The following is a 17,712-nucleotide window of genomic DNA, read 5'->3' on the forward strand; positions in this document are numbered from 1 at the left end:
ATAAACCTGGGGCAAGAAATATTATCTTTCCTATAGTAAGGATTAGGGGAGAGCTTCCCAAAAGCTTTCTTGTATTTAACATTTAAAACACAGAAAGCAAAACCAAGCACTGGGAACAGCAGATCCCTTAGTGACGATGGGGACATTTTGGCCTACTGGAGCAGCTCACCAGCTATAGGCAAGTATCTGAGGAAGGTTTCGGAGAAGCGTTGGCAGACAACCCACCTTGGATTCTGGGTGCAGGGTGGAAGCTGCTGAAGCCCAGGGCTGCCCCAGAGATGAAGAGCGGCTCGGCTGGGTGCACAGGAGGAGCAGCTCCCTGGGGAGGAGCTGGGTGAGCTGTCCCTGACGTCGGTCACCCATTGACCCCAAGGAAAGCAGCAGCCATGGGGACCACCGTCCCTCTGCAGGGGTTGCTGCTCATCCCTTCCCTCCAGCCTGGGCATTGGGTGTGCATGTGGGTGGGGGCACCCGGGGCTACACCAGCAACTCGCCGATCGATCGATAAAGGAGGGGAGTGTGGGCTGCATCGTGGAAACGGAGGGCAGATCAAGAGGACAGTTTGGGAAACACCTGCACTGAGGAGCTGCCAACTAGTGATTCAGCAACGCAGGGTTTCAGGAGATCAAGCTGACCGCAGGGTAAATACCACAGTCCCTGATACCAGACTAAGTTCTGCCATGTGTTTCAGTGTGCATTGACTTCCTTCATATCAACAAAAGTCATATATGAACAACAAAGGGCAAAATTTGACCATACAGTCCTGTGCTCTTGGTTATGGTTTGGTTTTTTTTTTGCTGTTGTCTCCTACTGGCACTTTAATTGGTTTTAATCTCAAACTTGTGCTTGCAGCAAACTACAGTGCGTGTTCTCACTCAGTATCGACAGACTCCCTCTGCTGGAAAATGGCTATAAATATTATCTAGCCATTTAATGGTGATAAGTGAAATAACTTGTAAACAATGTATTTTGTAGCAAATGTGTAATTTTTATTTACACTGTCCATGGAGCTGTAAATATATTTTGACCTCTTCCCTAAACACTGGCCTGTTTCTATGACACACACAGGCAGAAGGAGTTAGGAGTTAGTTCTTATCTTCAGAGCTAGTCTCTGAACTGTATAAAAAGTTACAACACTTACAGTAACCTTGCAATGCATTAATCCACCAAGTAAAGTTTTGTTTTCTTTCTTCTGTAACTGGAATCAAGCCTTGAGTATTTCCCCTCCGTAGTCTTAAAGGACCCTCTCTTCTTGACCTCTTCATCACGGACAACAAGAGTCTGCCCCTGACTTTACAGAAGCACCTGGACACGACATGTTGGACAGGTTGGTTTCTTTAGCAGCCACTTTTGAATACACTGTTAAAAGCAAATGGAAAAGAGCGCTAGCAAACAGGATCTTAATGCAGGAATTCCTATTATTTCCCAGGAATTTCGAGAGGTGTAGCTGATATATTCCCTTAAGAAATTAAGATCCCTGGTCCAAATTATTTACTGAATCAATGAGATTAAGGAAATGAGGATACTAATATTAGATGAAGTCCTGTTATCATCAGAATAACTTCAGCATGATCCAGACCAGACGCAACTATTTTTTCCAGAAGAATGCGGTATCCAGCACTTTCTCTTTTTGCTTATTTCATACCAGACCAAAAAGTCTTGAGATAAGACTTTCTGTGTTTGCAAGTACAGCTAGCATAGCAGTTACACCTGCTGCTCTCACTCCACTCTGCTGATGTGTCTCAGATGCCACCTACAGAAACAGCCTTAAAAGAGAGGAGTGCTTAGTCCTTGGTCCCTTTCCTGAGGTTATCAATATAGGTACCAACTATACCACATAATTTATCTCATGGAGAGGAGTAAGCCAGACTGACTGAACTCTTAAACATCGATTAGCTGGGAATTAGGAGAACAGTTTGGTCCTTCTCTGCAGTGCCAGCTCTGAACCGCAGACATTGAATAACTCAGCTGCTTGCAGCTCCTTCAGAGCACTGGTACTCCCCTTTTCTGCTAACACAGTTTTTTAAAGAATGACACATACTGGCTGCAGGAGCTCCAGTGTAGCCCATCATCTTCACGTCTGGTCTTTCCATCTGTGCAAAACTTTGCTTAAAACCATTAAAGATTATACCGAGGGTTCTCCCACCTTCTAGGTAGCATCTGGTAATGTAGGATTGATTACTGCAGCAGCTTCAACACACAGACATATCTCTTTCAGTCACCAGCATTCAAGGTGAATTAGTGAAGGTCTGGAAAATTTTATATATAAACTCCTTCCTCTGCTCTCTACAGTGCAAGTAACAGAAAATAAGGCCCCAGGAGTTTGTCACGATACCTCTTTGTGAAAGCTGTGCATGCAGTGAAGTTCTGTGCTGCTGCCAGTCCCCAAGTCCTCACAACAAATAACACACAGATCCAAATCTTCCTCCTTCAAGTGAAAGGAAATTTAAATTTTTATCAGTCTTAAATGACCTCATCTCAGAATTGCTTTTGATTACGTAATCAAATTGTAACGAGTACCCTGAATGAGTGATGAACATTATGGCTCATGTCTGTTGACCATATAGTTGAGACTTGGATTATGCTACTGTGGGACTACATTTTTTTCCATGCAAAAGACATTAAAGGAATGGAAGATCTGTTGTCTGAAGTAGCCTCATCTCTAGCTGTGGGTAGGTGGAACTTGGCACGAAGGAGGAGTTCATGAAAATTTTTTTGCATCCCAAATTCTGAGCTAACCAGTGATTGCCACTCCTGCAGCCCAAAGTTACTTTGTTCTCCCTGAGGACCTCTTATTGCTGCTGGGACCATCAGCACAAAGGAATGCCCTAATCGTTCCTCTCTGCCAGGCATAAACTTGAGCTAGCTGCAGGAAGGGTAACCTAAAATCACTCTAGCTGCTTTCTGACAGCAAAAATTCTCTGTATAGGAGTCCTCAGGGAGTAGACCCACTAGATTTAAAATGCTTGAGAGACATTTAAGATGTATTTTGTGCATATAGGAAGAGCAGAATATCAACTGAGATCCATTGCATAAAGGTCCAGGAAGGGTTACTTTCCAAAGGGCCAAAATCTTAGCATCCACCTCATATAACAGGGTATGGTTGCAGGGTAGCCCAGGGGAACGGTGTCCATGAATCCTTCTGCTCAAGCTTTGGAGCAAAAAGACAGCACCTTTTTGATACTTCAGTGTCAGGAATAGGACTAATTCACCAGACCAAGGACTCTCTGTTAGGACTCCATTGGCTTTTTGATGAAAATTCATATATAAATGTCACAAGTTTTGGTGGCTCTTCTCAATATAACAAAACTCTTGTCAATCAGTTTAGAAATTGCATGAACTGAAGCATTTTGACAAACATATATGAAGGACAAGAATGCATCAAATATGATGGAATACTAGTCTTTGGTGCTCCTCGTATCACGTCTTTCTCCTGTTTTCTGTCTGGCCTCAAAGACAAGACACAGCTGAGAGAAGTTATCTTTTTCCAAAGTACAGTAGAGACTGGGCTAGGATTCAGAGGGATCCTCCTAATAGGAAGACTATCACTTGTCAATCCAATCTAAAACAACAGAGTAAATGAAAATCATCACCCTACAAGCAATGGTTTCTATGATGAGTGGGTTTATTTTAGCATTTGTTCATACACAGTTACCAAAAGCTCTGGCACAACAACTGCAGGCAGGGCATTATCTATGAAGTTTGTTGGATTTCAATATTCACTTCTCTCACTGAATGACTAGATTTTGGCTGCAATATCCTTCTGGACATATTTCAAGGCCTGTTTGTTTTCAATGGTTTTGGCAGATGGCTGTATAAACTCAAGGTCCCATGATTATGATTCATTTCTCTGTGAATAATTTTTGTTATCAGGTTTGATTTTATCTCTGTGTGGTTTTATACTATTCATATGTCCACTGAATGCATTCAGAGCCAGGGCTGTGCTTACCCAAATGCCTTATTTTGTGCTAAAGAACTAAAAAGTACAGATGAACATTTTAATTTTTTCATATTTAATATTAGGATTCTTTTTTAGTGGGTATTATATTCTTGTTCAATTATACATCATGGTTATTTTGTTTTATTTATATTTAAATATTTCCCATTTTTTTCCTAGAAAGGATTGTTGTGAGCATGTACTTAAATATAGCTATTGCTTCATTTTGCCTTTGTGGGGTCTGGCATTTTATACACTAACATGTGATATGTTAACAAGTACCCCAAATTTAATCCACCCTCAAAACCACACTGCAATTAAACAATACCTCAGAAGCACGCAAGCATAAATGTTTTGCTTTGGGAATGCCCACCTAAAAGATGAGGTAACCACAGCTGACATTCTCTTCTTAGCCCCCTCAGAAAACACTGAGGTATAACTGGATCTTGCTCTTGAAATGCTTGTATGTACCTATGCCCTGACTTCCCACAGGAGCACTTTCTAGTTAGCCTGAAGTGCTGGGAAGGATCCACAGACACGAGCGTTTTACCAGAGCGTGGTGTCCCACCCATGAGCCACAGCAAGTCTAAAATGTCCTTCAGGGGCCTGGGAGTCACGTCAGCTTTCGACAGCCAGCCCGCAGCGGGAGCACCAGCCTGCTTCTGCTGCCTGCTGCCTCCCCTCTGGTGTAAAACTATTTCAGGTTTTCAACATTACCTGTTAATGAGCATTTTGGAAAAGATATTTTTTGGGCCCTTTGTCTTTGCTTCCCACTAGCTGACCTCCTTCGTGTCCAAGGTTTGGACTCTGATGTGACTTGTAGCCATCCCACTCTTGGAAAGAGCAGAAAAAACAAACAGTGTTTGGGTAGGAATGGGCGTGTGTGCAGAAAACGCCCACAGCCCGCCCCGCTGCTCTGGGAATTGGGGATGGGAGTCAAGGCAGTGACTATTTTTTATGTCAGTCACAACCGAACTAGTGACCTACTGTGAAAATGAAAACCCTCTGGAGTCATTCTGACTACCTGTATTTCCCAATTCCACTTTCTGTGGAAATAGAAATAGCAGCCATGCCATTGCAATCAGATTCCTCTTTGGATGATTACCTTCCTTCCCAAATGCCCGATTCTTTATGAATCAATTGTTAATTTCTGCAGAGCATGATTTCATTCTATCATGCAAGTTTCAGTCTTTCTAAGCAATACTGTTGTATCAGACTACATGGGACTAAACTGGAAAGGACTGTTGGTCCCATCAGGCACGATACGAAGCAAGAGAAAACACTTTGAGTAAAGATTTTTTTAGTGATTTAAGGAGGACAGTGTTGAGGACACTGTTTGAAAGCTTCTGTTTCCAGAGTCACACCACGGGGCTGATGGGTCAGTTCAGAAAGGACCTAAACGCTTACAGACTCTTTCTTTTGTGAGATGGGGTTCAGTGATAAACACAGGAGGTGTTTGCAGGCAGACCTGCTAAGCTGCCTCGGTGGCAGGAGCCCTGCCTGCCCTTCGATGGAGATGGTAAACAGCAAGTCCAAGCCAGGCACACATGGGTTTTCTATTTTAGCTCTTTTTGGTGTTTTCTTTTCATCAGTTGTACAACCAGCACGTTAGTCTCACGAATACAAGGTTTTTGCAAATTCTGCTGGGAAACAGCTGGGCCTGTTGAGATAACCTGGCTGGAAAACAGGAGGAGGAGGAGGAGGAGGAGGAGGAGGAGGAGGAGGAGGAGGAGGAGGAGGAGGAGAAGGCTGAAGCTCTGAAATCCAGGCAAAGCTGGTGCAGCCACAGCATTCAGCTCTCATGAGATCCGAGGGCAGGCTGCTACATGGAAAGATGTATGTGAGAGGTTTTATCTGAGGAACTCAGGGTGTAGCTGGCCTTTCTATCCAGGTCTATTGTAATGCAGTCTTCATATTAAGGAAGGAAAATATAGAGGGAAAAAAGGCTATAAATATATAGCCTATAAAATATAAAGGAAAAAAAGCTATAAAAGGAAAGCCATCTGCATGGAAGTTTTGGCTGGCAGAAGATCTTCATGAAAATTAATCTGGGTCGGGGAGGACAGGAACTATGCATAGGAACAACATTTTTTAGTCAGATTTATTAGTTTATAATATATATTACCAGGCAAGAAGCAATTTACAAGCATCAGCAAGGGTTTTGATTGCTTTCTTATATATCCCCCAAAGCCCTACTTAAAAAGAAAAACAATCCTTTCATGGAGGTAAGTGTTACAAAGTTTTAAGGATGCCCTAAGCTTTTAAAAGGTTGAACATTCAAAATTAAGGCTCTAAAGTAAAATAATGGTATCTTTGTAATTACAGAAAATCACAGGAAGAATACACAGCAGACTTTGACTTTTGCGCATGACTTCATTAGTCTTCACTCTTCTCTAACCATATTATCCAAAGCAGGCTTTCTCTACACTAGGCCTGGGGAAATCATTCCCAAAGAGGGCAGGGCTCTTCTCTGCAGGGAAGACTTGCATGTTGAAGAAGTGGGGCATGGGGGCAGTGCGGGAGTGTGTATGTATTTATGAACATGTGGAGGTGAATTTCCTCTGCATAGAAGGAAATCTTACTTATAGTTGGTGAGATTTATATCTGAGTTCAAGAGATCTTCAGCCAGAGGGAAGAGATTTTTTCCTAAGTCCTGCTCACCATAGACAGAGCCAGTTCCCATTCCCTTGGTTTGGCCCTAGCTCTAGAAAAGGGAAAAAGGGAAAAGGGTTGCAATGCCTCACCCTGAATGTGTGGCAACCCCTTGGAGAGGTTATACAGAAGTATGAGAGGCAGAACATATCTGTTTTTACCTTATACCTTTCAGCAAGGCTCAAATTTTGATGAGGCAAAACTAGAGATGTAGCAAAAGAGGTTGGTAGCTATGAGGCAGGGCTATAAAGTAGTAAATGGAGAGGGAGAAGGCCACAAAAGAAGCAAGATGATGAGGTTAAGAACTAGAGAGAAAGAACTAGTTGTGCGACTGGGGAAGTGGGACGGAGGACATGGGAGAGGGCTGGGGGATGCCAGAGAAACAAGAGTCATATCGTACAGTGATAGGGAGGTATAGAAGAAAAGATGTGGGCCTCCCTTCTATTACTTCCGTAAATTTGGAGTCGGAAGATTGTCAAAGCAAAAAGATACCTGTTTCCAAGACAAATCTAAGTGAATGTCAGGGCCAGGAAGCAGGTGGCTGTTTATGTATACTTTTTCCTTCCCAAACCTACCAATAAGCCTGTTTTCAATTAAAAGAACAACATAAGGCTTTGGATGACTTTGCATGGCTCTGTAATGCAGATATGCTCTCCTCTTAAATGAACACATCCACCACTGTCCTGCCACAATGCTAAACTTTCCTGAAACCCTCTTACGGTGGTTAATTGCTAACTTGGATCTTGCTACAGATACACTCCTCCTATGACAAAGGTCACATTCCTAATGGCAAAAGTAAAGACAGGAAGGTAGTAACACGGTGTCAATGATGCAGTTGAATTTTACTTTTATTTTACAGGTTAGGGTTTATTCTAGCTAACAGGCCTCTTACAGTCAAGACAAAACAAGAACGCTCCCTCTGCTCTTCAGGGGGAGTGTTAAAATTCATTATCTCAACACATTCTAGCTGCCTGTGCATAAATATCCTTTCTCAATGCTTGCTTGTGATGGAAACTGTTCGTTGTGTTTTGCAGGTACAACTTCTGAACCTTCATCTTCTTCCTGCTCTCTCCTTGGCTCTGATTTCTCTCCCATTCTCTTGTGAGACTTGCTTTTTCTCAAATGCAATCTTTCTCTTTCTCTTCTCTCCTTCATACCTTCAGGTTGCTAAATGGCAGGAAAAAAATAGCAGGGAATTAACAGTGACTCCCACATGAACAAAAAAAATCTCATTATTTTATTTCACTAGTAATGTATAATAAAATATTCCGGTCACCTACCTCAGCAAGATCAGCTTTAACATGATGGGCTCAAATTCAAGGCCCCAGTCAGTCACCCTAAAACTCAGCAAGAGGCAACATGCTTTTGATTATACTCTGTGTATAGTAGGAGGGTCACCTGCCCAGAGGACTTGAGGGGGAGAGCAGACAGGAGGGAAAAAAGGAGGGGCTCTGAGATTTCAGCCCAGACCCCATGTTTCTGTCCTTTCATATGATCCATCTTTATGTGCCTGAAGGCTGTTCAGTGCTAGCTGCAAAGACCTCACTGAAAACAAGTGCTGAAGGTCATGAAGTGTCCTCAAAGTCACATTTATAGGAGAAAAGCAATATGCAGGGAAGGAGATGAAATGAGACTACCTTTCCCCCGCTATTCTTTTAACCTGTGTCGTCATGGTGGTTTGAATTGCACCCACAGAGCTCTGAAGGCAAAAAAATGCTCCATTTGGATATACAAGTTTAAGCCCAGTCCCAAATTTCCTTTCAGATCTCTAACACCTATTGCTCAGTTCTTCGCAATTCTCAAGTCCTTCACATCTCCCAGACTTCAATGGTGACTGAGGAATGAGAACAATTTGGTCTTCTTGAAAGGTAGATTAAAATACAGCCCAACACACCACACTGCAGATTACAGAAGGGTACCAGAACCTGTGATTTTAACTGGAACGGAATCCGTATTTAGTGCATTATGCTCACTATACCTATCGTACAATTATTAAACACTCACAGACTTTCTAGCTGTAGGCACTTTTGACAAATGATAAATGATAAACCAGACAATCACTGGTGAGTGTTGACACATGAGGCAATGTGAAGTTCCAAATGAAATAAATTCTGAGTAGTTCCTAAAGGGGAAAAAGAAGATTAGAGAATGCACTTAAAATCTTAACAATGGCATAACAGAGTTGTCATCACCATAATTCTGCATATTCTTAGAGGACTGGGCATGCAAGGACTATACTTGTGGGACTGATCATGTAATGATGCTGCTTATTGAAAAGAGATTTTTTTTCCTCTCTTGTTGCTGCACAGGTCTGCAAAGACAGCTGAAAATTATTTCTCCATACAAACTGTCAGTGTCAACAAACTGAAAAAAAAAGATACTTCCTTCTGTTGTTATTTGGTGCTAATGTCAAGTATTATTCAAGCACAGCTTTTTCAATAGGGTGACTGAATATGCTAGTGCTCTTCTGACACTTAAAAGTGAGTTAGGGTTTATTACCCTTCCTTCCATTGTACAATACACCAGATATTACGTATCATAATAATAAAAATGTGTTAAAGTGTCATAGATAAAAGGTTGTTACTGGCTACTTCATCAACACAAACCATACAGAAAATGCTCATGCCTCAGGACAGAATGATGGGGAGAAGGGTGAAATGGGGGGAGAATCCCCTGCTGGTTGCATGCCCTTACAGTGAAAATATGTTCGGCCACTTATAGCAATGGCTGCTGCTGCAGCTGTGTGGTGACACTGAAGAAAGCAGATGGATGAAGTCCCAAGGGGTAAAAGAGAAGCCTCTCAAACACCACGGTGTCTGGCAGTCTTACAGATAACACTGTATATGGTTAAACCAGATCAGCAGCAGTGAGAGAGAGAGCTGGATCTTATGGCAAAAGTGAAGCAAACCTGGTTTTATATTGTCACATTTTGTTGGCACAGCTGTAGACAGAGGAAACATTGCCACAGCCAGTGTGGTGTCTCATTTTGAAGACAGACATTTTTGAATAAGTCTCGATGGTATCACTACATGAAGAATTCTCATACTAATGATACTATCACTTTAACCTTGTTTCCACTACTGTAAGGACCACATAATTTGAGAAATTCTAATTCAGGTTTATTTCTGCTCTTCCCCTAGCAAAGCCACAGCATTTACACCAGGGATAAAGCTGGCCTGCTTGTTGGTTGGTTGGTCTTTTTTCTTCTGAAGTGAACTTAAGTTGGTTGTTACCTACCAAAGAAACTGAGCGTTTGCTTTTGAGATGCAACTGCTTTTCAAAGGACTCTGCAAATTCCTGGATGGAGTTTGATCTTGTCTCTGGGCATGAGCTGTCTGCTGAAGGTGTTCTGCTTGCCTTCCTGTGGCAGTGGCATTTGACATCTTGGTCTTCTTGAAATTCCTTGGAGCCCTTAAGATGGCCTGAAGATGAGCCTTTGGTAGAAGCATGAAGTCGAGCTGTATGGAGGGAGGAAAGCCTGGCCTGAAAAACAAGAGGTTTTTGTTGAGTATTGAATATTAAAGCAGAGGACACAAGGTAGATTCTTGCTGCCACAGAGCACTCTCTGAACAATGGTGCAGAATGAAGGACCTTGCCCAGACTCCTGTATCTTTCCTTTTCTGTGCAGGAAAATCACACTGTCAAGAGCTTGCTTTCCAGAGACAGCAGCAGAATTTGCTTTTATTCCTGTTTTTGAGTAGCTAAGTTTTGACACCCAAATGAGCATTTCAAATGTAAAGTGTGCTGGGTCCTCTTAGTGCCCACTGACACTAAAAGGAACTGGGACCCTCCATAACCTCAAAAACTCAGGCTTCACATCTGGTGGCAGGTTCTAGGCAGGACCCTCAAAAAAAAAAAAAAAAAAAAGACCCAGCCTTTCTGGCCAGATGACCCAGATAGAAGGTTTGACCCAGAGGTGCTCCAGGTCTTATCAGATGTTTGAGTTCCTTAGAGTGTGACAGCAACCATTTCTAGCCCAGTTGTGTCAAATTTTCAGCACGGCCTACATGCAGACAAGATGCTCTATTGTCCAGGTCTCAATTTTCTGCTGGTTTCTTGGGCATGTGTGTCCTGAACTGATGAGGGAGCACTTTCAGGGCATTGAGGGACACATCCCTACCAGAGAAATGGTAGGGAACAGGCAGGGACACATCCCTGCTAGAGACATAGTAGGAAACAGGCTTCCTACAATTACATTTGTAGGGCTAAAGTGGGGAGGGAGTAGGCAGTTGTTTAGCTTCTGTGTGGTTCAATTTTCCCAGGCCTGATATGCAGATAAAAGCTATTGATCTGTATCAGCTGTGTTTAATTGAATGTCTGTAAAGGAGATTAAGCTGATACAGAACAGCTGTGTCCTGTGGAGTCTTGTATTGGTGATTTTAGAAACAGACCTGTAGGAGAGATGGGTGAGAAGGCCACCACACAGAGCCAGGTGCTGATGCTTTTTTCAGGGTAAGTAGCTGATGCAGGCAGTGAAAATAGTGAGAGAGAGATGGCAGGTACTGAAAATGAGACCCCCGTGGGTATCAGGTTAGAGCACTCCAGGCACTCAGCTGCTTCATACGTGTTTGAATGTGTATACATTTTTATAAGCCTGATGCTAAGTCTTCAGCTCCTGAGTAACCCTGAGAAGCTCTGCTGGCCTTGAGGGAGTTGTGACTGTTTGTAGCAACTGAAGGTCTATCCCACAGATCCTGAAATGGTTTCTAAAAAAACTCAGGAGAAAACCCTACACTCAGAGTAGGGTTTGGTTGGGGGGGTGGGGGGCTGTTTGTTTTGTTTTTTTAACAAACAGTGGAAAGCTAAACCAACTTGGTAGAGTGGCCACATCAAACTACAAACCTTGGACTGCAAGGGACCTGAAACGTCTCCTGTATTCATTTCCATTTACTCTGGCCCAGGTGCTATTATAAGTATATCAGCAGAACAGGGACCTATGCAGCCTTTCTCTGAATAGTGAGGCTGTGCATCCATATGGATGTGACTATATCACATTAGACAGGCTTGATGAGGGGTGCTAAAAATAATAAATCTCACACCTGACAAGCACCTAATACCAAAGTGTTTTCAGATCTTAAGGTACTGGTTCCATTTCTTTTCCAGACATAAGCTTAGTTCAGTAACTAGTATTATGGACTGCCTCTGAGAGTAGTGGTAATGATTTCTGCCGTACTATTTTTACTTTGGTTTCAAACCAATCAATACAGCTGTAATTTCTGTAAGGTCATATTGTATTGTTATTTTAGAAAGCATCAAAGCAATCACATTGCGTTTGAGGGACAGGAGTACGCATGCCACGTCAAGCGCAACAAGCTACGTCTTCTGTGTCATTTTAATAGCAACACCATATATTGTTTCCTGGAAATAAAAATTGTCTCACACTAAAAATCACTGTTATTTGTTTTTAGAGGGTTTGGGCAAAAAAACAGGAGGACAGCTGAAACGGGGGATGGCATTCTATCAATCCTGTTTTGCAGTGTTTGTAAATGTTTTATTTTACTAAGACATTGCTTTTTAATTTCCCTTCACAGATAGAATTATAGTTAAGCCCTTAACAAAAAGACTGCGGTTCGCATACTGACATGGCAGCAACAGTCCAGAAAAGGGACAGGCCTTCCTCTGAAATGCGTATCTGACTCAGTGGACTAAAGGTAAAGCTACACATACATATCTATGCAACCTTATTACTGTGACTGTGCCTCCTCTCACAGTGCCTTTCCATGATGCTTACCACTGTGGCTAGGAGGACAGTATGCTCATACACATCAGTATGCTGCTGTCTTATACAGAGGACAAGAGCCTTAACACAACTGCTCAAGCACGAATATTTCATGGCTTATAACTGGCACAGTACATTAGTCTTCTTTTATTTAAGATTGATTCTGTGGAGAACTGAAAGAGTCATAAAACGAAGCTCAGTGATGAAGCAGATCTGGCATTGACTTTAGATAGAATCCATGTGGCTTTCTTCCTATTTCTTGGATTTAACACATGCATTTAATACATGTGTTTGGTGCCATATTGATTGCTTGGTAACATTGTAAGTAAGAACGGCTGAAGACCGCTTTAATTTATGCTTCCCCTCCTGAAGTCTCAGAAGCTGGTGGCCACAGAGATTGCCTCTCTATCTGCGCAACTCCAGTGTCCACCCACCGGTGCTGTCATCCCTTGCCAAAGGTCTCTGAGCACGGCCCCAGTACCTGCTCCTGTCCTTGCCCCAGCAGCGGCCTCGTGCCTACATCTGGTGCCTCTTTAGCGAATGCCCCTTGGTCTCCGGCTCCCAGGATCCGACCTTGAGCAGTGCTTAAACTGGAGAAGTGGGGAGGAGGTGAAACAAGGGAAGAGGCACGGGAAGGAAGAATGATAAATGCTCCCTTCTATCAAAATGGGGAATTTTTGCCAGTGCTGGGAAAGCCAGAAGCACCAAGCATGCTCTCAGGGGTTGTTTCTCACTCCCTTTACTCCTCCCTTTTTCTGCTTGAGCCTTTGTGTAAAGGCCAGTCATGCTCAGTGTATCTATTTACACAACAGCTAATCTTTTGCTAATTGCCCATCTAAACCACACAAAAAGTACACAAACAAAAATACTTTGTGAAATTGATGTCAATATAATTTGCCTATTCACTTTCTCAGTTTCTGTTGGAGACAAGATAATTGCTTCCATCTTTTGGGCTTGATCAGAGGGCTTGCACAGCTGTCAGTAAGAAAATTAATCTTCAGCGTGTCAGCACGAGTTTTCAGCGTTTGCTGAAGTTTACACAGTGACCCCAGTACTTTAGGGATATTTTGGAACATCTGACATTCAGATGCTGTCCCGCAGCTTCTTTTCCTTCCGAGAAGCTTATAGCCAAGTATATATTCCTTAAAAATGTTTTGGCCTAAGGCCAACTGATCCGTAGTAACAATATTGTGGTAGATGTTCAGTCTGACTTTAAATTGTTAGCAATTTCAACAGCAGTCAGTTGTTCTGCTCCCACTCTCAGCTGTTTCTTACTAGATTTTCTCCTGTGAGCAGCAATGTCTACTTGAAGGTGGATATGTTTATAGGGTTGTAAAACTCTTATCAGTGCTCCTTTGCCTCCTATCTTTTCTCTGCAACAAAATGCCTGGGAGGTAAGAAACTAACCTGAACCAAAATGATGGAGGATAACTAGAATGTGTCAAGTAAAGTTGTAGCTGGAGGCTTCAAAAAGGGTATCACATTTAACGTGTCTGAAGTTTGCCAGGGGAACAAGCTAACTAAACGAGATGGAAACAGATGACTTATTTCTCCCCAGGCAGTTTTCACATTCAGTGTTGGCCCACAGCAACATATACAACTCTGATGCTTTTCAGGGGAGTGGAGTTGCAAGTTTTAGCCTGTCTTGCCAGTGACCCAGTGAAGGATGAATATAATTTGTGTTCCCCTCTGCAAAATGGGAATGACAACAGCAAAAGCATTTTGCGAAGCTCATGTCAGTATTGTTTGTGAGGTATACTAAGATATTGGGGAAAAAAATATTGTTGTTAGTCTGTGAGTTATTCTACAAAGCTTTATCCGTATTTTGGGGGGCTCTACCATGATAGGATGTCACAGTTTACCATTGTCATGGAGATGAGAGCAGTGGCTTGAATGTCTTTCTACAGCACCGGAAAAACTACAAAGACCAAGATACAATTTCCAGCGCTATGCAAAACCACCTTTTGTGCTATACTGCTAGCATTTTGCTGTGTAATACCAAAACACTCCTGGTGCAGATGCAGTTCATGTGGGCAGGATTGCCCTATTGCTGATGCACCATATACCAGCCCTAGATAGGAGACAAAGTGTGCTGGCAGTGCTGTTTTGGCAGTACCATTGTATCTGCACAAGGAACTTTTGCCAACAGCTGTGTCAGTCGGAACCTGCTGACTTGATTTTCACCCAGACAGTGGAGTTATATCCATTTACAATGTTGAGCCAGAAGAAAGGGCACACTGTGATCTGCTGCCGAGGTGTTAACTTACAGAAGAGATACAGTCTAATCTCAGTTATTATTCCTCCCGATTAATAGCACCGTTCTGGTAAAATGAAGAAAATATTTAACTAACACTGATAAGTGTTTTGAATCTTACAGTACTTATCATTTGTAATAACTGTGTAAAAAACACAGCTCCAGGTGCAACAGCAAATTGTTGCTCTCAACAAGGAGGTGCTCTTTCTGAAGGTATTTCTAAGGAATTATTAGTGCCCATTTGCTTAACTTCTAGATTTGGTTTAAGACAACACATTTTAGTGCTCTTCACTACCAACTAGTCAGAGATTTCCAAATGAAAAAGTTTCATCTTAAAATTCATCCCTGAATCATAAAATCCCCAAACAAATCTTCCCCGCTTATTCCTCCAGTCAATTTGTGGCACTGAAAAATAAAGCAGTTGAAATTTATATTTCTTGTACAATACTACTGGAGCAAGACAAATTTGTGTGGAGCATTAATGTAAAGGCCAGACATAATTAAGTGTACAGGATAACTTTAACTCGTTGAACAGTAATGTCAAAAGTCACAGTCTTCTCTTTCCGACAGCTAACTTAATCCAAGTTCTATGTATGGATTCAGGAATGCAACTATAGCAAAGAATTTGTACAGCTATTAGCTAAGTATTTGAATAGCTTTTGAACAAACAATATAAGAACATGCTTCAAATGAAATATATGTGTACACACACAAATACACATGAAGATGTGTTCAGCAGCTTGCTGAATGAAAAGTGATTTAAAGTACATTCTTGCATTTCAGTCTGGATTGGGGCCTAAAGAAATCAGATATGTGTAGACCTCTGAAAGACAAAATTAAAATACTGTAAAACTAATTTTAAAAAACCCCCACATTAATAAATGTTCTGTTTTCAGGCATTCTAATGGAATGCATCAGAAAAGCTCTAGCTCAGAGTCTGTCTTGCAATCTGTGACCAAGGTGAAATATAACTGTATATAACAAATGTGGCTGATCAGTTCAAAACTAATGAATGAAGGTTTCCTCTCCAGCCCGCCCATGAATTCAAAGAGGGGGAAGGTGGGTTTGGTCTGTTTGGTTTTTCTTAGCCAAATTTTTTGAAAACAAAACATCCCACAGCTTAGAACATGGCAGCTCCAGTGGAGGAGAACTTGCAAGGTGAAAATAGAGCACGGCAGAAAGAAAAGTTTGGAAAATATTAGCTGTTTCTCCCCAATATAATAGCATTTGCTTTGTTGCAGCCATAATGATCAAAGGATATAACAGAAAAATGGTTTGTAAGGAAACATAGTATCTTTGGTAAGCCAACTGATGTAGTTGGAAAAAAAAGAGACAGGTTTGGACCACCTAAGCATTTTTCTACAGCTGAAATAAAAGCAACAGTCTTCAAGTAAAGAGCAGACTATGAACAGCTGTTTTGAGTTTAACTTCATTTTGATAATCAGTTAGACAGTTGTAAGCTGCCTTAAAAACCTGCTTCTGCATGTGAACCCTGCCCCTTTCCCAACTATTTTGTTTGTTTAAGAATAAAGAATGTACTTCTGCCTTAAAATCTTACTTCACAGTATAATAAGCTTTGTCAGGTGTTGCATCCTTATTTTCAGAGTCGGATGTTTTAAACCAGGAGGGACTGCGTTGTCCAGCTTAATTTAGAAGTTACACGTGCAAACGGCTAAATCCCAGGGAGTAAAGCATACAACTTCCTGGAGACAGTATAGTTGCAGAATTAGGTCCAAGCCCTATGAATACATACGGGGTTATGTAGTTTTACACATGAGAACAGACTCATTAATGACAATGTATATGTGTGCCCATTGCCAAAATATTTTGATCTCTGCTAGGATGTGCTGAGCAGACAGAACAACATTGTAATACATAGTTAGGCAGTTATTACACCCTTCTCCCTACATTTCTGGTCCTGTCATCACTTATCTTGGAGTTTGCCAGTTTTCTTGTATTCCAAAGGCACTGGAGGCCTGGCGCTGGCAGGCGGCTAAGTTCAAAAAGGCAACTAGCTGCTGCCAGTAGGAACTGAACTTATGTGGCGAGGTGTACCGTACTCATCCTCATACATCTCTAGGGCCATGCCCCTGGGGATGGTACTTGTATTTATACATAAACCACACACACACACACAGAGAAAACTGCACGCAGCTCTTACCGGAAGGGAGGCTCTCCTTTCACTAAAGGGTCGTGTCTGACGTTTCTTGTGGCCTCTACCCTCTTTCTCATTCTCATCGATCAAGTTGTGGCCCCAGAAGCTGCTCATCCATTTTGCAAAGGAAATATCATCATCCTCTTCATATTCCATGTACAGACGCTCCAAACTTGGGGGGGTCTCCCAACCAGACAAGGAAAAGCAAGGTCAAATGCCAACACCAAGCCAATAGCCTCACGCTGTTCTGCCAACAGGAGGAAGAGGAGACGCGGTTTCAGCCACACTTTCTGCACTCCATCCCCCAAAACCCATCCCACTGCAGCCCCGGGCACTGTCTAAACATAAAGTCAATCCTTTCTCATCTCATTTCAACAAGGTTTCTTTTAACCTTTCCATTTGAGCGATGTCCAATATGACACTGCCGCAGGGGGCTGGTGGGAAGGGAAATGTGTTGGGTACTCCCTGCGTGTTGCTGTTGAGTGCACCGGCTGTCAATACCAATGGAGAATTGCCCACAGTTACATGCCTGGGAGGTGCGTACATGAACCCAAAGTAGGCTTGTGATATTGACATATTGACAGTGGTCAGAAACTGGCACAGCTGCTTGCAGAGGCCTAACTGGCTCTGTGGCAGGGAGGACAAATGGCCCGCTCTTCCCATGCTCTCCTCCCTCCTGACTTCTGTTGTCACCACTCTTCCTTCGGTATTCAGGAAATGTGGTCTGTCCAAGTAGAAGAAAGCCCCCCCTTGAAGAAACTGCTTGTTCATTTTTGGGTCATGACAGCCAGCGTGAATGTGCATCAGCTGCTTTTCACCAGAGCCATTTCATCTGCCATATCAGGGTTATGGGAGGCCCTGCCTCACTTGAAGGCACAGAGAGTAAGAATGCATCTGATTCCTCCCCACCCTCCAGCCCTGGGTGTCAGCCATGTAGGCCCTGTCTATAACACAAAACAGCACTGGGCTGGGGACTGTTTTCTGGCCCTGAAGCC

At 42.5% G+C, this 17,712-nt stretch overlaps 1 protein-coding gene across 3 annotated transcripts; it reads right to left on the bottom strand.

The window, feature by feature from the left end:
• Nucleotides 1-986: 986 nt before the first annotated feature.
• On the bottom strand, nt 987-17,127 carry LNP1 (leukemia NUP98 fusion partner 1). Of its 3 annotated transcripts, XM_069785685.1 has the most exons (5): nt 16,724-16,837; nt 12,790-12,898; nt 9,827-10,072; nt 2,336-2,428; nt 987-1,359 (listed from the first exon to the last, which is right to left on the bottom strand). In XM_069785685.1, exons 1-5 carry the CDS (start codon nt 16,798-16,800, stop codon nt 1,294-1,296), a joined length of 591 nt encoding a protein of 196 aa, XP_069641786.1. In that variant the 5' UTR covers nt 16,801-16,837; the 3' UTR covers nt 987-1,293. The 3 variants fall into 3 exon arrangements, with proteins under 3 accessions (XP_069641786.1, XP_069641785.1, XP_009914953.1); XM_069785684.1 differs by lacking the exons at nt 987-1,359; nt 2,336-2,428 and adding an exon at nt 6,022-7,756; XM_009916651.2 differs by lacking the exons at nt 987-1,359; nt 2,336-2,428; nt 12,790-12,898 and adding an exon at nt 6,022-7,756 and having other exon boundaries at nt 16,724-17,127.
• Nucleotides 17,128-17,712: the final 585 nt, after the last annotated feature.

Source organism: Haliaeetus albicilla, chromosome 6 (assembly GCF_947461875.1).
Source record: "Haliaeetus albicilla chromosome 6, bHalAlb1.1, whole genome shotgun sequence".
Classification (NCBI taxonomy): Eukaryota; Metazoa; Chordata; class Aves; order Accipitriformes; family Accipitridae; genus Haliaeetus; species Haliaeetus albicilla.